General features: G+C 62.1%; 12 protein-coding genes and 3 non-coding genes across 16 annotated transcripts; 7 read left to right on the top strand and 8 right to left on the bottom strand.

Moving 5' to 3' along the window:
- Nucleotides 1–66: 66 nt before the first annotated feature.
- On the bottom strand, nt 67–1,170 carry LOC62_04G006489 (uncharacterized protein). Its single transcript, XM_062773057.1, has 2 exons — nt 167–1,170; nt 67–129 (listed from the first exon to the last, which is right to left on the bottom strand). The coding sequence occupies exon 1, from the start codon at nt 941–943 to the stop codon at nt 167–169; it is 777 nt and encodes a 258-aa protein (XP_062629041.1). The 5' UTR covers nt 944–1,170; the 3' UTR covers nt 67–129.
- A 21-nt stretch (nt 1,171–1,191) lies between these two features.
- Nucleotides 1,192–2,481, bottom strand: zrt1 (Zinc-regulated transporter 1; the record flags this gene model as incomplete). Its single annotated transcript, XM_062773056.1, has 3 exons — nt 2,169–2,481; nt 1,595–2,136; nt 1,192–1,553 (listed from the first exon to the last, which is right to left on the bottom strand). The coding sequence occupies exons 1-3, from the start codon at nt 2,357–2,359 to the stop codon at nt 1,192–1,194; spliced, it is 1,095 nt and encodes a 364-aa protein (XP_062629040.1). The 5' UTR covers nt 2,360–2,481.
- A 64-nt stretch (nt 2,482–2,545) lies between these two features.
- LOC62_04G006487 (uncharacterized protein) lies at nt 2,546–4,580 on the bottom strand (the record flags this gene model as incomplete). 2 transcript variants are annotated; one of them, XM_062773054.1, is made up of 3 exons in its annotated part: nt 2,546–2,946; nt 2,993–3,938; nt 3,979–4,580. In XM_062773054.1, the coding sequence occupies 2 exons, from the start codon at nt 4,360–4,362 to the stop codon at nt 3,768–3,770; spliced, it is 555 nt and encodes a 184-aa protein (XP_062629038.1). In that variant the 3' UTR covers nt 2,546–2,946; nt 2,993–3,767. The 2 variants fall into 2 exon arrangements, with proteins under 2 accessions (XP_062629038.1, XP_062629039.1); XM_062773055.1 differs by lacking the exon at nt 3,979–4,580 and having other exon boundaries at nt 2,993–3,247; nt 3,303–3,335.
- A 5-nt stretch (nt 4,581–4,585) lies between these two features.
- LOC62_04G006486 lies at nt 4,586–4,678 on the bottom strand. Its single transcript is given in 2 exon segments — nt 4,586–4,625; nt 4,641–4,678. It is a non-coding gene; the product is annotated as a tRNA-Leu (tRNA).
- Nucleotides 4,679–5,230: 552 nt separating this feature from the next.
- Nucleotides 5,231–7,208, top strand: atB_2 (Efflux pump atB; the record flags this gene model as incomplete). Its single annotated transcript, XM_062773053.1, has 5 exons — nt 5,231–5,537; nt 5,629–5,842; nt 5,887–6,370; nt 6,412–6,724; nt 6,802–7,208. The coding sequence occupies 5 exons, from the start codon at nt 5,231–5,233 to the stop codon at nt 7,206–7,208; spliced, it is 1,725 nt and encodes a 574-aa protein (XP_062629037.1).
- A 518-nt stretch (nt 7,209–7,726) lies between these two features.
- On the bottom strand, nt 7,727–7,960 carry LOC62_04G006484 (uncharacterized protein; the record flags this gene model as incomplete). The annotated part of the gene is made up of 1 exon (XM_062773052.1): nt 7,727–7,960. One exon carries the CDS (start codon nt 7,958–7,960, stop codon nt 7,727–7,729), a length of 234 nt encoding a protein of 77 aa, XP_062629036.1.
- Nucleotides 7,961–8,544: 584 nt separating this feature from the next.
- On the bottom strand, nt 8,545–9,978 carry SPCC1827.06c (putative aspartate-semialdehyde dehydrogenase). Its single transcript, XM_062773051.1, has 3 exons — nt 9,868–9,978; nt 9,534–9,757; nt 8,545–9,430 (listed from the first exon to the last, which is right to left on the bottom strand). Exons 1-3 carry the CDS (start codon nt 9,930–9,932, stop codon nt 8,634–8,636), a joined length of 1,086 nt encoding a protein of 361 aa, XP_062629035.1. The 5' UTR covers nt 9,933–9,978; the 3' UTR covers nt 8,545–8,633.
- Nucleotides 9,979–10,619: 641 nt separating this feature from the next.
- LOC62_04G006482 (uncharacterized protein) lies at nt 10,620–11,914 on the top strand. The gene is made up of 4 exons (XM_062773050.1): nt 10,620–10,854; nt 11,078–11,367; nt 11,418–11,511; nt 11,571–11,914. The coding sequence occupies exons 1-4, from the start codon at nt 10,672–10,674 to the stop codon at nt 11,832–11,834; spliced, it is 831 nt and encodes a 276-aa protein (XP_062629034.1). The 5' UTR covers nt 10,620–10,671; the 3' UTR covers nt 11,835–11,914.
- Nucleotides 11,915–12,146: 232 nt separating this feature from the next.
- LOC62_04G006481 lies at nt 12,147–12,235 on the top strand. Its single transcript is given in 2 exon segments — nt 12,147–12,182; nt 12,199–12,235. It is a non-coding gene; the product is annotated as a tRNA-Arg (tRNA).
- Nucleotides 12,236–12,253: 18 nt separating this feature from the next.
- LOC62_04G006480 lies at nt 12,254–12,356 on the top strand. Its single transcript has 2 exons — nt 12,254–12,290; nt 12,321–12,356. It is a non-coding gene; the product is annotated as a tRNA-Ala (tRNA).
- Nucleotides 12,357–12,514: 158 nt separating this feature from the next.
- Nucleotides 12,515–13,650, bottom strand: LOC62_04G006479 (uncharacterized protein; the record flags this gene model as incomplete). The annotated part of the gene is made up of 2 exons (XM_062773049.1): nt 12,515–12,607; nt 12,643–13,650. The coding sequence occupies 2 exons, from the start codon at nt 13,648–13,650 to the stop codon at nt 12,551–12,553; spliced, it is 1,065 nt and encodes a 354-aa protein (XP_062629033.1). The 3' UTR covers nt 12,515–12,550.
- Nucleotides 13,651–14,024: 374 nt separating this feature from the next.
- Nucleotides 14,025–14,912, top strand: LOC62_04G006478 (uncharacterized protein; the record flags this gene model as incomplete). Its single annotated transcript, XM_062773048.1, has 5 exons — nt 14,025–14,141; nt 14,177–14,283; nt 14,316–14,783; nt 14,817–14,841; nt 14,899–14,912. Exons 1-5 carry the CDS (start codon nt 14,111–14,113, stop codon nt 14,910–14,912), a joined length of 645 nt encoding a protein of 214 aa, XP_062629032.1. The 5' UTR covers nt 14,025–14,110.
- Nucleotides 14,913–15,316: 404 nt separating this feature from the next.
- LOC62_04G006477 (uncharacterized protein) lies at nt 15,317–17,127 on the top strand (the record flags this gene model as incomplete). Its single annotated transcript, XM_062773047.1, has 2 exons — nt 15,317–15,937; nt 15,976–17,127. The coding sequence occupies 2 exons, from the start codon at nt 15,317–15,319 to the stop codon at nt 17,125–17,127; spliced, it is 1,773 nt and encodes a 590-aa protein (XP_062629031.1).
- A 565-nt stretch (nt 17,128–17,692) lies between these two features.
- LOC62_04G006476 (uncharacterized protein) lies at nt 17,693–19,913 on the top strand (the record flags this gene model as incomplete). Its single annotated transcript, XM_062773046.1, has 3 exons — nt 17,693–18,468; nt 18,504–18,870; nt 18,907–19,913. 3 exons carry the CDS (start codon nt 17,693–17,695, stop codon nt 19,861–19,863), a joined length of 2,100 nt encoding a protein of 699 aa, XP_062629030.1. The 3' UTR covers nt 19,864–19,913.
- LOC62_04G006475 (uncharacterized protein) lies at nt 19,890–21,037 on the bottom strand (the record flags this gene model as incomplete). The annotated part of the gene is made up of 3 exons (XM_062773045.1): nt 19,890–20,002; nt 20,163–20,206; nt 20,488–21,037. 3 exons carry the CDS (start codon nt 21,035–21,037, stop codon nt 19,967–19,969), a joined length of 630 nt encoding a protein of 209 aa, XP_062629029.1. The 3' UTR covers nt 19,890–19,966.
- Between the last annotated feature and the right edge of the window lie 935 nt (nt 21,038–21,972).

Raw genomic sequence — 21,972 nt, 5'->3', positions numbered from 1 at the left:
TTAGTAGAGTGAGAAGCTGTACTTGTATGCAGGTGATGTGATGAGCTGAAGTGCAAACGAACGTAATCCTGGGTATCGCCTGTGATTCATCTCGCGTGCAAGTCTTGTATTTCTAGATATGTCCTCAATCTTGGTCGTCAGTTGGACCCCAATCACCACAACCCACCTATTCCGGCTTCCTTCCCCACGCCGCAATAGCAGGAACGGCCTTGCGGCCGTCGTACCCGAACGCCTGGCAGCTGTCGACGTCGGTCGCGCCGACGTCGACGTACCCGTTCTTCTTGAACAAGGCGCCGAGCGACTCGTGCGAGTAGGCCGTGCGGAAGTGGTTGTCGTTCGGGAACTTGAAGTCGTCGTCCGAGACCGGCGTGAGCTCGGGCGCCACTTCCAGATGGTACTGCTTGGACAAGTCGTGGCCGTCGTCGTCTTTCCTGAACTCGATGGCGACGAAGAGGCCGCCAGGCTTGAGGAGCGAGAGCACGCCGGCAAAGAAGGGCGCAAAGTCGTCGACGTGGTGAACCACGAGCGTGCAGATCGCGACGTCGAACTGAGCACGTGGGGGGACAAGCTTGCGCTCGTGGTCGGCCGGCGTGGGCGAGAGGAGCGGGGTCGCGAACTCGGCGCCAGTAGACGGGGTGACCGGGTGCTGCGAATAGGTCACGTTGTCGCGGGTCGCGACGGGCTCCTTGGCGAGCTGGGCCAGCATCGACGGGCTGGGCTCGAGCGCATGCACGCTTGCGAACATGTCCGCGAGATACGGCGTGACTGTGCCGACGCCCGCACCGACCTCGAGCAGGTGCAGCGACTTGAACGACTTCGGGTCGATGCCGGCCGCCGCGAGCGCCTTGGGGACATTGGTCTCGCCGTTGACCTTGGCCATCTCGCGGGTTCCCGGTCGCTCCTTGTACGCCTCGCCGTCCCAGTGCTCTTCGGATGCTGCCATTGTGCTGTGATGTGAGTGAGGAGCAGCCAAGAGATGCGGGGAGAGAGGGCCTTATATGCGGTGGGGACCGGGTATCGGCCGTTTCGGCAATGCGGCACCCTTTGTTGCCCTGGCCGTTGTAACCGAGCCGACGCCTGTCCGGGTCTTCGGGTCGTCGATAAATAGCAACCAGAATCTTCTTTCTTGCTCCTCGCGACCCACTCTTCCAAGCATGCGAGATACATTGTGTCTACAAGCCTATCAGCACTCTACGCCCACTTGGCCAGCAGCGCCATCAGGCCCGCCCCCAGGGCGATACAGCTCAGCACGTAAGCGAGCTGTCGGGTCTCTGCGCCCATCATGCGCGGGTTGAAGAGCACCTCGTGCGCGAGGAGCTCGACGAGGCCGGTGTAGATGAGGATTCCGGCCGATAGCGAGTCAAGAATACCTGCCACGGCGTTGAAGAGACCGCTGTTGCCGTTGAAGCCCTCGCGCAGGCCGAGCCCGACGGCGATACCGACCGGCGTGCAGCCCGCGTAGAGGATCGCGCCAGCGTACCGGATCCAGCCGGCCGACTTGGGCAGAGGCAGCGTCGCGAGTCGCGATCCAAGTCCCGGGCCCTCGAACATTTCTGGACACACAGTCAGCGCCGACTCACTCCCCACGACGTACGGTGGAAGACGATGACGATGAAGAGCACGATGAACTCGTCGCTCACGGCCAGCGTGAGCCCGATAATCACCGAGTGGAGGACGATGCCGAATTCGAGCACGCCGATAGCGATGAGCTGAGCCGCGGCTTCCGCGTTGCTCGGGGGCTGGGAGAGCGAGCCGTCGTCTTCGTCACAGCACTCGAGGTCGCCGCAGTCGGGCTCGATGCAGTCGGGCTCGGCGCACGCCGCCTCGTCGCAGTCGACCGGCTTGGCCAGCGGGTCGGGCTTGTTGCCCGGGGCTTCGACGTCGCTGCTCCGTTCCTCGTTCCGCTCCTCGCTAATGCGCACCCCGAGGCGGAGGAGACGCGCCGTGCCGAGCCGGTACGCGGCGACCTCGGCGAAGAACATGGCGAGCACGGCCGCCATGGCCAGCGCGAACGGGTAGTCGTACTCCTGCCACGCGGGGCTGAGGCATGGGGAGCCCAGCTCCTCGACCGCCGGCGCGAGGAGGTGTACGAACGCCGTGGCGATGATGACGCCTGTGCCAAAGTACTTTGCAAAGCTGGGGTCAGCCACGTCGTGGCACCGACTCACTCGAACAGCGCCCGAGGGATCGTCTTGGACTTGCGCCACACGATCGGCGGCAGCGTGCCCAGCAGCGTGGTCACGAAGATGACGAATATGGACGCGATGCGGATCGGGAAGTGGCTGTCGGTCACCGACGCGGCGCAGGCGTCGCCGTCAGTCGCGTCGAGCTGGAACGTGAGTGGTGCTGCTGCTGACATGGCGAACTTTTTTTTTGGGAAGCCCAGCTCTTGGCGAGCTCATGCTACTGATAAGTACTTCTACGGACCGGCTCCCCTCCCGACCGCTGCGGCCGCATTGCAGCCCGGGGTCCCCAGGAATGGAGACCGCAGTGATCAGGTAGACGAGGCTGCTGACAATCGGCGCGAGGATTTCGCGGTCGACGACACCAGCACTAGCACCAGCACTGTCGCCGCCATCGAGCATGCATAAAATTTCGTGCTGCTACCGTATCCACTATCCTCGCATCGAATACACACGCCGGCGTCCACATGCTACGGGCCGGCCCTGAAGTATGCATATCCACGAGCGAGGACCCGAGAGGACCCACCGGTCATGACGCCACCACCCCCCACCAAACAACCTAGAGCGCCTCGAAATGGTACACTCTTGCCTGGGGGTTGGCGGTGGCGCGGCCCTCGGCGTTACGCACGCGCGTGTGCGCGTAGGTGTGCGCGCGTGCGATGAGTTTGGTCTGCTCGGCCTCGGTGAGCGGGTGGTGGGTGCGGCCGTGGGCTAGGAGTTCGGCGCTCTCGCGGTTGTACATGAGCCGGAAGGCCGGCCAGTACTGGGTACGGTCAGTATCGGCCTCCCCTCGCGCCACCTGCACCCACCACGGCCTCCTCGGCTCGCTTGAGCCGGTCGTACTCCTTCCTCCGGATACCTTTGACCTCGTGGTCGAGCCGGTGTGCAACCTCTGCCGCGCCTGGCACGGCGGGGCAGATGACCCACCACCAGCGGCCCGTCTTGTCCCGGTGGCATGCGGCGTCGTCGACGTCGCCGGCGAACCACGTCTCGCCGCCCCGCCGCCGGTAGGCGAGGTGCGTTACCCGCTTGAAGGTCGAGGTGGGGCCTCGAGCGCTGACGGTCTGAGTGGTCAGCTTGGCGTCGTGGAGCGAGCGGCGTCGTGCAAAGGAAAGGAACAAGCCACCACTGCCCTGTGATCGTGAGCGACATGGTGGTGTGGGCAGTGGTAAGATCATGAACAGTCTATGTGGTCTTGTCAACTGGCGTCCGCGGCCACATGATCTATGCACGGGTCACCGCGACGAAGCGTGCCCGGCAGCGGCGCCGAGTATGTACGAGTGGAGGGAGTGCAGCAGTGTGCCGCGCAACCTCGGGTTCACCGCACATCAATTCCGGGGCCACCAGCGCGAGTCCGAGCGTGAGCGAGGCGCAGCGCGCGCGTACGTGCCTCTCCCTGTCAATGTCGGCAGCACGCGCTCCCAGAGGCCCGAGCATGCGGCTCCGCCCGCGCCACAGCGCCACAGACCAATGTTTCTGGGATATTCGACGATAACAACACTGGAATACTACGGAACTGGAACTCGGAACATGGCCGTTTGCGTTGCCACTGCGCGGCCGGCGCGCAGCGGCACACGGGGCCGTCTAATAAGCAGCCAGCACACTCGTGTGGCCGTACCCCTTGGCGTCGCGCAGCAGGTCCTCGGTCTGCCGCACCCAGTCGTGTGCATGCAGGTGGGCCAAGTGCTTGAGATCGGCCTCGTCGAGCCCGCGCGCGCGGTTCGTGAGCAGGAAGAAGTCGTACGCCTTCATGTACTGGAGGAGCGTCAGCCTGCTCAGCTGCCACCCCACTCACGTTGCTCTCCTCCCGGTCCAGGAGGTGGGAGTACTCGCTCCAGCCGATGACTTTGACCTCGTGGTCGGCGCGGAAGATGAGGTCGCGCTTCACGGCGGTGATCAGCGCCCAGCGCCACTCGCCGTCGATGTTCTCCGAGCCGTCGACGTCGACCTCGGCGCCGAACCACGTCGCGCCGTCTGCACGCTGGTACGCCAGGTAGTGGAAGCGCCGGTTGCTCAGCTCTTGCTGGCACGTCTTGGCCTCGGTTCGGTGGCGGTCCGTCTCGCGGCGTGCCTTGGGCTTGAGCCACGCCAAGAGGCGCGACGGGGTGGTTATTGGCCGCACGCTCGGCGTCAGCCCGCTCGCGTGTGGTCGGTCAAGGCCTTCAACGAGGAGCGACATGGTGTTGTTCTTGTGGATGGTGGCGAGTAATAGGAATCAGTCTTGTTGCTGTAGCCGTCGGGTATCGTCGTGACCACAGCTTATATCTACGTGATCATGTATCCGTAGATCTGCGAGCAAGATCTACAAGAGATGGTCCAAGCGTCAGTGGACTCTCCATGGAAAGCGCCACATCCAAAAGCGAAAAAGGAATCGGAGTTTAGGGAGGAACCGAATCCTCTATTGACGAGAGTGGGATTCGAACCCACGTCCGAAGACTGCGGATATGCTATTGCACACCTTAACACAGCGCCTTAGACCGCTCGGCCATCTCGCCGATTTTCCAGTAATGATTTCCAGCGCCCCGCGGATCATTTTGATTGCGCCCCTTGCGCCCCAATACGCCCCGCCCCCTTCCTTTGGCCGCGGGTAAACCTGCCTCGCTTGGCGGCATGCCTCGGAGTCGCCGTGGCGGGTCGGCGGTCGCCCTTTACATTTCCTGCGTGCCCGTCGGTGGGTGATAGTCGGCTCAACTGGTCAATATCACCGGTCTCCTGCCTCTGTTCCGAGTGCCCTGTGCCGACCACAGCTCAGGTTAGCCAAGCGGCAACGCGGAAAACTCCCACACGAAGAGGTTGACCGCGGCCAGCGTGCCCAAGGTAGCCGCTCTCCCGCCCGCCATTCTCGCCCAGCCTGCACATCTCGTCAACTCGCATGACCACAATCCACGGCCAGAGCCGTCTTACCGCCTATCCCCGTCCGGACAAAGCTGATGTGCATCGGTGTCTTCACTTTGACAAGCACCTCTTGCTCACTCACGTCCTCTGACGCTACTTTATAACGGGCGTGTGTCGTGTGCCGGCGGCCCCCCACGACACCAGCGCGCGCGATGACCAAATCTCTCTCCTTTGGCCACCAGGAGCCTGCTCCCCCAACCTCGGTTGCCGACGCGGACGCGGACGAGCGAACGCTCCCTGGTCGCCTGTCACAGCGCACATCACAGGCGACTCTCACGCCCCAGTCTCTGCCGGATGGCTGCTCGTACGGATCGATCCCGTCCAAGGATGGCGAAGGCGCAGAGAAGCGCGTGATCTGGGTCGACTTCCCGCCCGCCAGCCCGGAGAACCCGATCTGTTTCTCCAAGTCGCGCAAGTTTCTCATCACGGCCGTGGTGCTCCTGTACACTTTCTGGTGTTGTGAGTGTGCCCCAGGGTGCCCCGGAGAGTGTCGGGGGCGCCAAGTTGTCACTCGGTGACAGCCCCCGCGAACAGTGCTAACCGCCCGCAGCATCAACCGCCTCGGCCTTCTCCATCTCAGCCGGCACGATGTGTTCCCACCTCCACTGCCGCAAGTTTGAGGCAGAGGCAGGTATTGCCCTGTACGCGTGGGGTGCGGGCATCTTCCCGTTGATTGTTGCGCCGCTCTCGGAGGAGTTTGGCCGGCACCCAGTGTACATGTTCGCCCTGATCATGCTCTTCGTCTTCCACCTGGCCAACGGCGTGTACGTGCAATAGGCTTCCCAAGGCCCCACTGACCCCGCCGCAGCGCAAAGAACATGGCGACGGTGCTCATGTCCCGCTTCTTCCTCGGCGCAGCAGGCAGCATCGGCACGTCAGTGGTCGGCGGGACCATCTCGGACATCTTCATCCCGGCGCACCGCGGCGTGCCGATGGCCATCTCGGGCTTCATCGTCTACTTTGCGACCGGGCTCGGCGGCGCAGTGTTCGGCTATGTCGACGTGCGCGCGTCCTGGCGCTGGGTGTGGTACGTCCACACGATCGGCATCGGTGCCATGATCCCCGTCGTGGTCTTCGGGCTCAAGGAGACGCGGACGGACATTATCCTGCGCCGGCGCGCGGCCAAGCTCCGCAAGGAGCGCGGACTGGCCGACGGCGGCGTGTACATGCACGCGTCCGAGGTCGACAAGGTGTCCTTCTGGTCGGCTGTCACGACGAGCTTGTACCGCCCGTTCATTTTCCTTACGACCGAGCCCATTGTCATGTTCTTCAGTCTATGGGTGGCGTTGGCAGTAAGTGGCTGGAGAACGCCCAGGTGTCTAGCCGCTAACAGAACCAGTGGAGTGTGTTCTACGTCCAGATCGCCGGCCTGCCATACATGATGCGCAACCTCTGGGGTTTCAACACAGAGCAAGTCGGCCTGATGTACTTTACGACGTGCATCGGCGCCGTCTTTGGGCTGTGTGGCGGTCAGATCCAGGAGCACCTCTACCGCAAGAAGGCGCCTACACGCGGCATCGAGGCGCGGCTGTACGCTCCTATGGCCGGAGGCATCCTGTTCTCCATCGGCTGCTTCATCACGGGCTTCACAGCGCTCCCAAATATCCACTGGATCGGATCGGCGGTGGGACAAGTGGTTGTCATCAGTAAGTGGCAGTGTGGCACTTGATCGACCTCGCCTCAACCTTCACCTCTTCTCCTCGTTCCCAACTGACGACCACAGCGTCCATCTTCATGATCTACGTGACCGCGTTCACGTACGTCAGCGAGTGCTACGGTGTCTTTGCATCCTCCGCGATCGCGGGACAGTCCTCGGCGCGCAACCTCATCGGCGGCTGTATCGCTTTCGCGACGAACACGATGTTTGAGCGCATGACGCCGCGCTGGGCGATCGTGATGATGGCGTCGTTTGCCGCCGTGCTCGCGCTCGTGCCGTTCGTCGCCTTCTTCTACGGCCCCCAGATCCGCGCGCGCAGCAAGTACTCCAAGGTCCTGATGCAGCAGGAGCGCGACGCCATCGACGCCGAGCGGATCCAGCGCGAGGCGCGCGGCATGGACGGGCACGACTTTGAGGATCTCGAGGGGGACGCGAATGGGACCACTGAGAGCCATGTTAAGACTAAGGCTTGATGATAGATTGTAGAGTTTGGGTGTATGGATAGCATCTTGCATGGCTGTGAAGGCGGCTGGGGCTCGGTACCGAGCGCTGAGAGTGACGTCGCCGCTGCTGCCCGCAGCGCAGCTAGCACGCAGTATCTCTTGCTACGCTCTTCGCAGTGAACTTGACATCTCTCGCCATGCACTTCAACTCGACAGAGCTCTGGTTGTATACAGGCACACTGTCTGACGGACAGCACAGATCGTTCATACTAAAGGGAGGTTGAGCCAACCGCCCCTGCCCGAACCGCGCGGGCCGAACCACTCCAGAACGCCGCGGCTGCTCTTGCTCATCTGGGCATGTGACGCAGCCACCCCACCCGCAACACACCACCCCCTCCATCCTGCTCCTGCACACTATGCATTCGCGTACACTCGTTGCTCGTACTTCTGATTCATGTTCTTCCTGTCTCTCTCTGCTTGTCATCTGATAATCGTACGGACGGGTAGCGCAGCTGGTGCGCGGCACGCCAATCCACTTCTCACGCCCCCTACGACGACTTGGCCGAGCCCGAGCTGCCCGTCGAGTCGCGGCGCTGCTTGAGGGCATCCGCCGCGGCCTGCTGCTGCGCTGGCGTCTCGCGGCGCCAGGCGCTCTTGGCGGCCGTCGCCTGGTCCATCGACGTGCGGCGGAAGTTGAAGAAGTTGCCGTTGGCCTGCGGGGGCGACGTCGCGACCTTGGCTGCCTTCTGCTCGGACCAGCGCTTGGACTCGGCGGGGTTCATGGTGTGGGTGTGGGCGGGGGCGAGTGTGCCGGATGAGTTGGTTGCGGGTACGGTAGGTGGCGAGGGGTCGCTGCTAGACTAGAGCTGGCTGATAACGATGAGTGACGATGAGCAAGAGCACTGGCGGCTTATAAGTGCGGGCGGGGTCTCAACCAGCCCCCCCTCTTGTTCTTATATTGCGCCTTGCGGGCCGCTCCTTGAGTCAGCATGCACACGGCTGGTATACTGGCGTGCGTGTTGCGCCGGCACAACTGCGGCATGACTTAGGCCTGGAACTGAACAGAGGTCAGGTGGTCAGCTGCACGTTTATGACGCAGTCCGAGAGAGATGTGTGGGAGGAGTGAACAATTCGTCTGTCTTCGGTTCCGTGGGCAGTAAGACGATAGTTTAGCAATGGGTTTAGCAGTGCCGGCGGTCAAGTCGTTTCTGTGAGTAGTCTGCTGGGCGGTGCCGGGGTCGGACAATGCACGATGAGCTTGAGGCCAGTGTAGCTTGCCTGGGACGATTGTACATCAGCCGACTATCAGTGCTGAGGGCACCATGGTGCCCCGCTTCAGTAAGGCTAACGGCGTCGTCGTCACTAACCACAATCAAATGCAACCGACACTCTACAATGCAATAGTACTACTCCCGATACCCCCGAACTACGATTTTATGCACCACAAGCTGTCGCTTACAGGTAGCCCTTCTCAGCGGCAACCTCGGCGTTGATGACCGACGAGGTGGCGGCACCGAGGCGGACATTGTCGAGGAGACAGACAAACTTGGCGTCGAGGACGCCGCACTCGCGGACACGGCCGACCGAGACACAAGCGCCCTTCTCAAGGTCGCAGTCAAGGCGAGGCTGGGGGCGGTCGGGGGCGTCGTGCAGGACAATGGCGCGCTTGGGCGCCGAGGGGGTGCCGAGAGTCTGGGGCTCGGTGACAAAGTCGGTGAACGCCTTCTCAATCTCGGCAACCGAGGGCTTCTTGCCCGAGAACTCGACGGACACACACGCCAAGTGGCCGTCGATGACGGGCACACGGTTGCAGTTGGCCGAGATCTTGAGGGGAGCGCTGGCGTGCAGGTCGAAGCTGTTGTCCGGGTTGACGCCGCCGAGGATCTTCTTGGTCTCCCACTCGATCTTCTCCTCCTCGCCGCCAATGTAAGGGACGACGTTGCCGAGGATGTCGAGCGACGACACACCGGGGTAGCCGGCACCCGAGATGGCCTGCAGCGTGGTGACCATCACGGTCTTGAGGGGGCCAAAGGCGACCTCGAGCGCCTTGAGGGGCACGACGATGGCAGTGGTCGAGCAGTTGGCGTTGCACACAATGTAGCCCTTGGAGAGCTTGAGCTCCTGCTGCTGGTGGCGGACGACCGAGATGTGGTCAGGGTTGACGAGGGGGACCATGAGCGGGACGAGGGGATCACGGCGGTAGTTCTTGGCGTTGGAGAAGACGTTGAGGCCGGCGGCGCGGAACGCGACCTCTGAGAGAGGTGTTAGCGTTGTGGAATCGAGAGCAAGGCGTTGATCGACTCGACGGATTGCTTCGGACGAAGCCCGTCGTCGGGCCAAACCCGCCACACTTACCAATGTCACCAGCAACGTCGTGGTCGAGACCCGAGAAGACGACACCACACTCGGCGAAGGGCTCAGGCTTGCACTCCTGCACGATCATGCCCTTGACGCTCTCGGGGATTTGCGAGACCAGCTTCCACTTGGTGGCATCGACGTACTTCTTGCCAGCGGAGCGGGCAGAGGCACCGAGGGCGTGGATCTCGAAGTAGGGGTGGGTCGCGAGGAGCTCAATGAAGCTGGCGGGTGTCAGTGTTGTGTTATTGGGGTACAGTTGCTGGCGGTTGAGGCAGCAATCAGGTCGACAACGCTGGCTCATCTCACGCCGCGCCACAACAAGTCTACTTACCGCTGGCCAACGGTGCCGGTGGCGCCGAGGACGCCGACCTTGATGGGAGCCTGAGGAGGAGCCATTTTTGTTTTGTTTTGTTACTGTAGAGGTTGTTGCAACACGTCGAGATGTCCACAGCCAGCGAGATCCTTATCCATGCCAGACATTCTTGACACTTGTCGGCCCGACTTGGCTTTGACTCGAAAACGCAGGCGGGGGGCGGATGCAAATCCCCAAGGGCAGGGGAGATCCACGTGGTCAACGTGGCAAAAGAGAGGCCCAAATACTTTCCTCGGCTCGGTCGGAAGTCAGCCCCCCCACGCCGGCGGGATCAAATTTTGGCTTCGGCTGACCCGTGTGGGGGAAATGGCGGGATTCCATATCTTTGCTGATTGCGAGCCATTGTCGTGCTTTGTCGCAACAATGCTTGGCAGAGTAAGAGACACTGGCCGTGCAGCCGTGCGTGCAGCAGAATGCAGCGACAAAGGAGCACAATGGACCGAGTCGCAGGGTGCATGGGCACAGGGTCGGATGGGAAACTCCGAGTAGGAAGCCTCAAAGCAGACGGGTCGTGGTACCACGGTTGCAGGGGCGGAGGTGACCGACTTGGACTCTGTTGCACTGCAGCAGCTCCGAGGCCGCGTTAAATGCGCGCCAAGCGCAGCCGCAACAACACCACCACCAACCACTTGCCGCCGCCTCCGTGCCGCCAGCCGTGCCGGGTTTTGAACGACTCGAACGACCAGCCGCGAGATATATTTTGCCATTGCATTGCATTGCATTCGCGACGTCCATCTTTGCACCCACATCCCATCGCGCACCATGTCGCAGCCAGCAAGCACCGACTCGTCAAAAACCGACATTGAGGCGGGCAAGACGGGCCCCAAGTCGCTCGTCGCACGAAGCGTCGAATACCTCCAGGCCCAGGTGGATCCTAAAAAGTGTATCTGGGTCTCCATCTATGCGTGTTTCTTGACGGGCTACACCAGTGCCATGTCCTTCTCGGTGAGTGGAACCTGGGCGTTGGGCATCATTCGCGTCGTCGTGGGCGACGAGGGTACCTGCGTCGACGACAGCGAGCTACGACGTAGTCAAACCGGTGGAGCGAGCGAGCCGGCTCGGCACGCCGTCTTACCGTCGCAAGTCCGCCAAGTCCTCTCCCACAGACATACCCGACGAATGCGCCTCGCGGGACTTGCACCTCGGGCCGTAGACTGACGCCTCTCAGGCATGCTTCATCTGGTGTGGTTTCCAGACGGGCAACGTCGCGCAGCTGGGCATTGCCATTGCGCGCGCATTTGACCCAATCGGAGAGCGGACATATGGCTTCGAGAAGCCCGACCAGCAGGCCGTGTGCTCGCTGCTCTCGTTCCTCATCGGCACTACGCTGGGCCGCATCGGCGACAAGATCGGCGCCAAGCGCCGCACCTGGCTCGTCCTCTCCAGCCTGCTGCAGGTGCTCCTCGCTGCCGCGGCCACCCTCGCACACCACTACTCGGGCCAGAGCGGATACGCCGGGTGAGTAGGCCGTGTGCCAGTGCGAGGGAAGCACCAGCTGACACACACAGCACGCGCCACAACCCCTCGTGGACCAACCCGCTCGGCTTCGTCGCCCTGGCCTTCATCTCGGCGTCGCTCGGTCTCCAGGGCATCATCGGCAAGGTGAGTGGGGCGTCACGCCCCGCCAGCGAGCGAGAGCCAGCTGCTAACGCCCACCCCAGCGCATCGGCTCCCCCATGAACACGACCGTCGTCCTGACCACGACATGGGTCGAGATCTTCAACGACCCCCTCCTCCTCGCATTCAAGAAGGTGCAGTCGCGCGACGTGCGTGTGAGCGGTGTGCTTGCGCTCCTGTTTGGCGCGTTCGTCTCCCGCGCCATCTCGGGCGGCGGTGGTGTCGTCGCGGCCCTTGGCGCGCTGTGCGGCTTCCGCCTCCTCCAGACCGTGTGGTGGATTCTCACGCCCAGCCCCCCTGAGGTTTAGGCTTAGACGTATCATAGAGATAGAGGTTGTAGAGGGGGGAGGAGGTTCATAATGCATGCCGCTGGCTTCTTGGCACTGTGGCGGCAGCAGTTGCAGATCATGGCGCCGATCATGCCACTTTCACGCAATCCCATCGCACACATCTCGCAAGCAGCTCGACATATGTAAGCCATTGCGGCACGCCGCGCGCCAAGCCCGTGCCGAGCAGTGGCGCACCACATGTGGGCGGCAACTGCTCCTCGCGCTCGCACCTCCCAGGAACCCTGTGAGCGCGACCACTCACACGCGTCCGTCGACAGTCGAAAACACCAAGGTCGCGTGGCCCAATGGCAAGGCGTATGACTACGACCTCGTAGAGGAGTACATCATGAGATTGCGGGTTCGATCCCCGTCGTGGCCTAGCACAGAGTGCAGTTCGCGGGCGTGTAGCTCAGTTGGTAGAGCGTGTCATTCGCAAGGTCGTCGAGATATCCCGTCGCCTGAGATTTGACAAGGCCTTTGGTTCGATTCCTAACTCGTCCAGCTTTTGCGGGTGGGCGTGGGGCCCGCTTTTGGGGCTGGGCTACCTAGTGAAAGCGACGGGGAAGATGAGGAGGCAGTCGTGTCAGTACGTTTGAGGAGTGCCTCGGGCACTTCTGTGAAGACCATGGATGCCTTTCTACGATCCTGGAAGCACCAAGTCATCCAAGCCGTCCGCATCTCTCCCGCACTATGATCTAAATGTACCTATCGAGGTACTCTATGTTCTCGGGAAACTCTGGCGAGTAACTCTCCTGCTCGATCAGCGGCGCACCCCTTAGCCACCCACCTTGTAATACAAGTCGAGGTCCACGTGCCGGTTGATGCGCTTCCCAGCCCGCCACCACTCGGGCTGATTGCGATGGCCGCCTCCCTTGCTCTCCCTGCCGTCTGTTGAAGAAGATATTTCGGTCCGCCAATCAAAGTAGGTGCACAGTCGCAGTCGCGACGCGTCAAAGTCCGCGGCGTCTGACCCGGGCACGAGCGAGAGTACCACTGTCGCGACTGCATCAGCGCACTCGCGCAGGCCGAACTGCATGGAATATCCGGCTGGCACAGCGACACCCAGCTGGTCGGGGTGGATCCTCTCCGCGCCGACGACGGTGAACGAGCCCCCGCGAGCGAGGACGTCGGCGCCGAGCCTCAGCGCAGTGAGGAGGCACGCCGGCGGCCTTCGATCGCCCACGGGCGTCGCCACACGGGGCTTCATCGACGGCCATACGACGAGCACGGCGTGCTGGATGCTGGCGGTGTTGGTGATATCCATCGACGAGCGATTCGCCGCCTCGTTCTCCCGGTCCCAGCGGAGGTGGAGCACGTAGCGCTCCACGCCGGGCGGGAGGAGGATGCTGTTCGCGCCGGCGTCGCTGTTCGCCGCGTCAAAGTAGTCGACGTATGTCGTGACGCCTGGCCACACCGCGTCCGGGCGCGACGCCGAGCGGCCAGTCCGCTTGAGGGTACGCAGGGCAGTGAACTGCGCCGCAATGGCGTCCGGCAGCTTGAAGGAACGCAGGAAGCTCGGAAAGTCGACGCTCAGCACCTCGACATACTGCGGCGCAAAGGGCAGCCGGAACTCGCGGTTCGCCGGGCGCCCGCACCGCGTGTCGGCGACAATGAGGTGGAATGTCGGCTCGCCGTCGTCGGCCCCGTCCGCAGGCCACGCCTCGAGCTCGGCGTGCCGCAGCAAAGGCCGCGTCACGCGGTCAGTGTACCCTTTGGACACGCCGCGCCATGTGCGCGCCGACGAGTGCGCGATGATCGCGTCGATGATGGTCGGGTGGGCCGTGTGGTCGATCATGCTGCTGAGGGAGGAGAGGAGGAGATACGAGAATCGGCGATGGCGGTCCAAACCCCGGGGCACCGCACAGTCAGCCGGCTTGTGGCTCAAGGTCCCGGCTGGCCGATAGCATCGTAGCGCCCAGATTGGCCATGCCGCGTCTGTTATCCAGCATCACGGGACCACGGAGCTCGGCTCCCCTCGCTTCCTGCCACATCCGTGAACACTTATAGCCTGCGGGCTGTTCATACCGCGCGCGTTGGTGGCTAATGCACTGCTTCCATCGGCCACAATGTAAGTCGGAGCGAGTTGGCACCGAGTGCAGCGAACGCGCTCGATACGCGATCGAATGACCGAGGGTGCGCAGTCCGGACTAGAGCGTACTTCCGCCGAGACGATTCCCCAGATGGGGAGACAGCGCAACATAAGAGGAGGAGGTTGTGGCGTATCGCGCACAGATCAACCAACACTTTGAGCAAACATGCACACAGCTCTCGGCCTGTCCACCTTTGGTAGGTGGCACCGAGGCGCACCCCCCTAACCCCAGTCCTGTCCGCGCGTGCCTTCTCCCCAGGCTGCGGGGACGAGTGCACCCCCTTCTGGGCGCTCTCGTGTCCGAGCAACGACCCGACTTGTCTCTCGACTTACTGCTCGGTAAGCCGCCCCGCCGTTCCTACTAACCCCAGTCCAACTCGTACGACCTGTACGAAACGTGCCTCGCGTGCTGGCAGGCCAACCCCGATCCCAACGTCGTGACGACGCAGACGTCCCTCATCTACCAGTACATCTGCAACCTCGTGTACCAGTGCAGCTTGCGCAAAGTCACTATCGCTGGCCCGGCCCCGAGCAATATCGGGTGTGCTGCCCCCGGTTGGAACGGGGCGGCGAGCCATGGGATCACACCTTGGACCGGCTCTGGCGCGCCGCTTGTCTCGTCGACGGCTGGTACGGACTCCGGTGTTGCGGTTACCTCGACGCCTGACACGGGCACCGGTGCCGCAACTGCTTCTTCGACGGCTGGGGCAGGTACCAGTGCGGGAACTGCCGCGTCGATGGTCGCGACAGGTACCGGTGTAGCGGCTGCCTCCTCCACTGGCACGGGCGCAGCTGTCGTCTCTTCGAGCTCTGCGGCCGGGACAAGCGCGGCTCCTTCGGTGAGTCGGAAGCACTGTTCACGTTGACCTCAGGCGTCGGTGTCGAAGAATAGCAAGGGTGGGCGTGCGGCTTCAGTGAGGAGGGTAGTGCTCGTCGTAGCTGTTGCTAGCGCAGCCTTCTATCCTTAGTTCCAGAGCCGATGTTCTGAGAAGGGCATGTCCTTGTATTTTGATTCAGTTGAGGTGTAGCCTGGTATTTGGTCGTTGCTTTTGTGTGTGATGCGCCTACATACTGCAAGGTTCGAGGCACAGTTCCGGCGGCTCGATGACGGGCTTGGCATCCAGGCATCCTCACGGCACAACGGGGCAAAGACACTGACATGACGCTCTTCTCCATGATGACCGCGCGAGCTGAAACATGCACTGGTGAGATCCCCCTTATGTAGCTGTGGCAGGCAAGGTAGGCAGGCACATTGCGGTGAGTGAGGTTGGAGTCGCAACAAGGGCAAGCAAGCACTTACCCCACCCACGCCGCCGCATACATATAACAGACCCCTTCTCTGCGTTACGTCTTGCCACTCGTCTCCTCCAACATGTCGCTCAAAGACGCCGAAGCCTTCCCTGACGACGACAAGCCATTGCTCCCAACGATACAGCAACCCTCACCAAACGAGAAGGACGCTCCGCCAAAGCCCCGCACTCCCGGCGATGTGTTTGTAGACGGAGTCACCCACGTCGCTGCATTTTTCGCGACCAACAGCGAAGGCGCGGACGCAGCCGACGACGGCAAGGCCGCACTGGCAGCGGCAGGCCTCATTCTCAAGTTTCTCGTACGACGAATCATCCAGACGGTTCGGAGACTCGGACGGCCCAAGGGCAAGACCGTCGCCGCGTCGCTTGTTGGCCTCTTGGTGTTCGGCCTGTGCAGTGCTTGGCTGATTGCCCTCGGGACCTACCTCCACAGGTACGACGGCTTCTGGAAGAACCCAGTATGGACGCCATACGAGTACGAGGGAGCCGATGCATTGTCACATCAGATGGCAGTCGCCCTGCCCCAACCTCCGTTAGAAAACGTGGACAGCTACACGGGCAGATCAGTTAGTTGGTACTGGCATACTGAAGACTGGCTCCGTACGCCCGACTACATCTTCCGTGAATCCGTTGCGAGGCTTGAGAATGGTTATTATACCCCGCGACTTGGTAGCCCGAAGCAAGTGAGTTCTTGTGGCTCGAGCGGGCAGCTGACATTCAGAAGGAGAAACTTGTTCAGCACGAGTGCTCGAGCCTGGCAGCAGACGACGGGCTCACCACCACGAGCCGCTGCGTCGTTAAGCTTGACCAGCATCTCGGTCTTGACGTGACTGGCTTTGGCCACACCGTCCTCACGATCTCGTATGCGACGGAAGCCATCAAGCCCAATACGGTCATCGTCACGACCCATACACCAATGGGGCGGTTACGTGCCGGCGCGCGTGTGAATCTCACCAGCAGTGCTGGGGGTGCAACGATGGCGATTAAAGGATCGGCAATCCGGGGTGCATACGCTATCAACATCCAGGTCCCGTCCAAATCGCGCGGCCTGTTCTCGCTCTCGATACGGTCTGACGCAGGCCTCAACATCACTGCCGGGAGCGATACCCCTCCCGTTGGACGACTCCTCGCGCGGGCGACGGACAACATCGACATCGGCCCGCTGGTGACCTACCAACTCGGACTGTTGTCACTCTCTGGTTCAATTACAGCGCGAGGCGTTCAATTTGCGCGCCGTATCAACCTCGATGGCAGGCACGGAGTGATCGCCAACATCTCCCAGGCGTACTGGCCCACGCCCATTTCATACACCTTCACCGACATCGACCGCACCTTCACACGTAAACTCGTCGAGGCGGCGTATGCCTTCGTGCCTTTCTGGGCCGACGTTTCGACCCGTATAAACGGCAACAGCAAGGCTTCGTCGGTGGTTGTTCGCAGTAATCGCGACATTCGGCTCGTCTACGACCAACATCAAGCCATGGCCGGGTATATCGAGCTCAACGGTGCTCTCGACGTGGTCTTTTCCACCGGGGCAAAGTTCGTGTCGCGCTTCACTGCGGCGACGGCCATTCCCAAGGAACATCTGGCCAAGAACAGCCTCGCCCCAAGGGTCGCACTCAGCGTGAACAGCGAGGGGCAGGTATCTGAGATTGCCCGTCAAAAGGCAACCAGGCCGAGGGAGTCGCGTAACGGCGTGCCCCAACGACTGTCCGTCGTCGACCCATGGTCGTCCAGCGTGTCTGGTAAAGTGACGACGGACAGCGAGCCACACCACGCCTTTGAATCATTCGTTCACGCGCGCTCGCTCAATGGTTCGGTGGTGATGGAGTTTGGTGATGGCCCCGAGGACATCGAGCTTGATCTTAAGTGATGAGTACGTTGCGGCGAGGTTGTCGTAGTGGGCCGACAGCTCCAAGTTGTGCTGGGTGGTGGGCACCGAGATGCACATATCATTGTGTTGCGGTGTTTACGGCAGTGGGCAGACGGATCGATGTTTGGGTTGTTGATGTAACGGATCAGATACCCACCAGAGTGGATGCAGCTTGGAGCCGGGTAACAAGTACAGACGCGCTAGTTGGAAACCACTATGGTATGCGCCGCAACGCACGCGTCCTCGGCGCCACAGTCTCGAGGCGCCACTGGTAGGCTCGACTCGCAACCCTCGCTCGGGCAGCTTAAAGCTCTCCTCACGCATTTCTGGTTTGCATCCGACAGCTCGAAGTTGCTCCATAACGCGGCATTCATGCCGATGCATTGCGTCACGGGGCCACAAAAAATAGACCGCAGCTCACATCGCAATACTACCCTGCTGCCATGACGTCAGCCGGCCAGCCCCTCACCGGGAAGGAACAACATCGCGCGGCGACAACAACGACGCCGACGTCGAGGAACAGCTTTTCCCTCTTGTCTTTCACTCTCTTCACTCCTGACAAACGATGGGTGGCGATAAAGACACGGTCAAGTCCTCTGACGCGCCAGACACCAGCCAGCAGTCGGCCAACAAAGGCAGCCCCAAGGATGAGGCCAAGGACAAGCAACACGCCCCCGAGTCGAGCGACAGCGAGCCCGAAGGCGGGTACGACTCGACGCAGCTGACGCCGTCCAAAGACAAGACGTACGTCGTGCGCATCGTCTTTCACTCGGCGTCCAACCTGCCCATTGCGGACGTGGGCCAGCTCTCGTCCGACCCGTACGTGCTCGCGCAGCTCGCAGCCAACGGCGACGAGGGGACGCGCTACGGCAAGCGGCACAAGGACGACCCGTTCCTGCGCTTCCGGAGCCCAACGGCACACAGCACGACCGAGCCCCGCTGGGAGGCGGAGTGGGTCGTCGCTGGCGTCCCGGCGTCGGGGTTCCTCCTCACGGCGCGCGTGTACGACGAGGACGTGGGCTCGAAGGACGACCGGCTCGGCAAGGTCGTGCTGTCGTCTGGCGCGCTCGAGGACGGGTGGCGCTGCGACGCGCGAGACTGGGAGCTGAAGAAGCGCGGCGCGTCGACCCGCGCATGGGGCCTGCACGCTGTCCGCAAGCTGCACCCCGCCAACCGGGACAAGGACCCCACGCTGCACATCTCGGCCGAGGTGCTCGGCACGACCGAGGACGAGTGCGGCAAGATGTACTCGCTCACCTCGCGGTGGTTTATCCACTACTCACCGCTGATCGGGGCCATGGTCGGCACGACCAGCACGCAGGAAGGAACGGAAAAGGCCAAGTGAGTGGGCTGTGGCTTGCGTAGCTGACGGCTAGCTTCCAGGCCAACGAGCTACAGCTCCGCGGGCCGGTCCCGAACGAGCTGTACCACCGCTACGTCGAGTTCAAGTCATTCATCAAGGCGATGTTCGACGAGCGCGGGCTGCATGGCGCGATGATGGGTGGTGCGATGCGGAAGCAGCACCGCCGTGTGTATCACTACGACAAGACGACAGAGTATGGTCGCCTGCCCGGCCCGGGTAAGGCGATGGCCCAGCGCTTCCTCGACATGGCACACTGGGGCGAGGGACACCGGATCTTCACATTCGTGATCACGCTCGACGGCCTCATGCGGTTCACCGAGACGGGCAAGGAGTTTGGCATCGACATGCTCAGCAAGCACGCGATGCACTCAGAGATCGACGTGAGTGTGTGCGAGGGACGCGTGGCTGACGTACAGAGCTACATTGCGTACTCGGGCGAGTTCTTTGTGCGCAAGTATCGGAGCGGCGATGGGGCAGCGGCGTCCGGTTCAGGCGCAACAGGGCAGGCTGCCGCTGGGGACAGCGCATCGGCCGGTAAAGACGGCAACCTCGACTACGATGCCCCAAGCCATAGCATGCTACGTTCGCCAAAGGATGTGGACGATGAGGACGGCGTCGTCGAGGCCCACGACCACAACCTAGTGTTCCAACAGGGCAAGAAGGGCGGGGATAGCACTCGTGGAGCGGATGCGCACAACGCGGATGCGCACAAAGCGGATGCGCACACCGCGGATGGCCCTGGCGCGTCTTCTGCTGGAGACACCGCCCCCGATGTCGGCCAGTTGTCACTTGGGCCAGCAGCGGGAACAGGCGGCACCACGTCAGAGTCTGAGGCGACTCGCCACGCAGCAGACCAGCCCAAGGCGCCAGAAGAGCCAGGGTCCACCGGCGAGACCAATGAGAAGAGACCCGTCGAGACCACGCACCTCCACGGGCGGGAGGAGGACGGCGAGTCGCTCGACCCTACAGCGTACGAACTGGTCATCGACAACGACAGCGGCACCTACCGCCCGAACAAGGACCTGCTTCCCCTGCTACAAGCGTTCCTTGCGAGCAACTTTGTCGGGCTGCACGTGACCGTGAAGTCAAGCGACGACGACACATACCAGGAGGAGAAGAAGGAGCGGCACGAGGCGCGCAACGAGGCGTCCGGCGGGGTGCGGTACTATGAGAGCGAGGGCGATCTCAGCTCGGCCGCGAGCGATGCCGAGTCCCAAGATGACCCGGACGATGTGCAGCCGTTCCGTGGGACGAGGGAGAAGGCTTGGGACGTCCTCGTTGACCCCAAGGCGCCCGTCAAGGAGAAGAAGGAGAAGATCAAGGATAAGGTCCGCCAGCTGTTCAAGAGGGACAAGGGAGATGAGGAGGAGTAGGATGAGGAGGAGTAGGATGTGCCCCTTGTGCATGTATTTTGAATTCTTGGTTGGCTTGCGAATGTGCTCGCAGGATATCAATGATACAAAGATAAGAGGTAGTTCATCTGTTCTGGATGGGTTTGATCTCCATCAGACCCTGCGTGCCGTCAGCGCTCGCCAGAACCGCCCACTGACCAGAGGACCCAAGTCCGGGCGGGGAAAGAATAGTCTTGTCGGTGTCACTCAGCGTATCGAGCCATTGGGAGTAGGTCATGTAGCTGATGTTGGGTTCTTCCTCCAGATACCCTCGGGCCCACAGTGACCAAAGCCAGTCCCTGCAAGATTGGGCCAAATCTCGGAACTGATCGTTTGGCAGAGTGCGCTCCTCTGGCGGCACTTGCGTTCGCATATGGCTCCGATGGCACCGTTCAAGGCCGACGGCGGTGACCGTGCCTCCGAGACAGATGAATTCACGAAGGCTTCGGACGATACCCAGGAGCTGAGTTAACTGTTCTTCGAACGAGGAGTCGGAGAGAGCGGGACCAAGTCGGCCTCGCAGGCGGCGGGAGAAGATCTTGAGAGGCGAGCAGCGCGGCCAGAGAACGATGATCAGTTCGTCCATGGCCGAGGGTGTCAGCTCACCCTCCGGGACGGAGAATGACAGGCGACTGTATGGTTCGTTCTCGTTCCAATGGACATGGAGGACGCGCCGGCGCGCCGGCGGCGCGAGGGTGATCTGCACCGAAGGGTGGTAGGCGTCGCTGGAGGCAGTATCGACACAGTCTACAACCGTGTCGACGTGTCCGAGGATCGCGTACGGTCGGGAGAGGGCTTCAACGCCGAACCGGCGCAGTGTGCGCACGGGGCAGAACTGGAACAGCGCGATGCCCGGGACGAGATCGGCGCCCTCTGGCAGGCTGCAGATGTCGAGCGTTTCCACAGCGCCGGGGACGAAGGGCAGCCGCTCCCCGGCGCCCGCGACGAAAGGGTGCGTCGCGCTCGGGGTGTGCAGGTTGACCGTGTTCTCCCGCGGGACGGGGCTGACTACGGCGTGTGCGCACAGCACCTTGTCCGCGCGATGACAGAACGCCGTCGACGTCGCGCGCAGCCTCAGCAGCGAGTCGCGCGGCGCCGCGGCGAGTATCTGGTCGATGATGTGCGGGTGGGTCGAGTGGTCTATTGTTATAGTCATGGCGAGTGAGGTGAGAAAGACAGTGAGTGAGATGGGTGCGAGGTTAGTTTGGTCGTCGAGGTATCGAGGGGTCTCTGACATCCAGGCACAACGTTGCCACATGTCTCTTGGGTGGCGAAAATGGGGGCCCACTCGACTCGCGCGGCAGGAGTCTACAGCTGTCGTTAGTATATGCGGAGGGAGAGATACGGGACGTGGGGGGAGGCCACAGTTATAGAGGACTGCCTAGACGTGATGTGTTCAAGGTGATGTGGATGGCCGGCGGCCATCCGCAGGCAACAGATAGTGATATCAAGGGGCCCACCGCCAAAAGCCGCAACACTTTACAAGTAAACCACAAACCCCGAGGCTCGAGCATTTCGAGGCTTGAAGACGCGAGGCTTGAGCGCGTACTCGAGATCCCTACGAGGCTGAAACATCTGAGCTGCCTCAGCCACGGCGAATGCGCCTCAGGGGTCACCATATTCTCCATATACTACGCGACTCTCGCGGTGTAGCCCACTGACATCCGGCACAACGGGTGGATGCACGCACCTCGCATGTACTGTACACACATCGAGACGTTCCGCTCCGCCCCGGCCTGGAGGGGCTACAATCACACTTTCCGGCCAGGCCTTAGCTGGTCCGAGTCTACCCATCCGGCTTGTGCACAGGATTGGGGCGTCGTTGTGTTCCTTCTGCTTCTGCAAAGAACACGAGCGTGGTGGTGTGGTTAGTGCCCTTCGGAGCGAGTCTCGGGATTGGGCTGGAGCTGGAGTGGGCCAGGTCACGCGCGCTGAGCAGTCACCGTGGCGTAAACACGCGCCAGCGACTCGAAGTGCAGCCTCGGCCTCGGCCTCGCGCTTGCACTGTATGCTTGTACGCGTTTTCCCGCGCGGCATACCGCACTACTTGCCGCGGTGCTCTTGTTCGGCTCGCTTCCCACCGCTCCAAAA

This window comes from Vanrija pseudolonga, chromosome 4 (genome assembly GCF_020906515.1).
Source record: "Vanrija pseudolonga chromosome 4, complete sequence".
Classification (NCBI taxonomy): domain Eukaryota; kingdom Fungi; phylum Basidiomycota; class Tremellomycetes; order Trichosporonales; family Trichosporonaceae; genus Vanrija; species Vanrija pseudolonga.
This window is presented reverse-complemented; position numbering and strand designations above follow the sequence as displayed.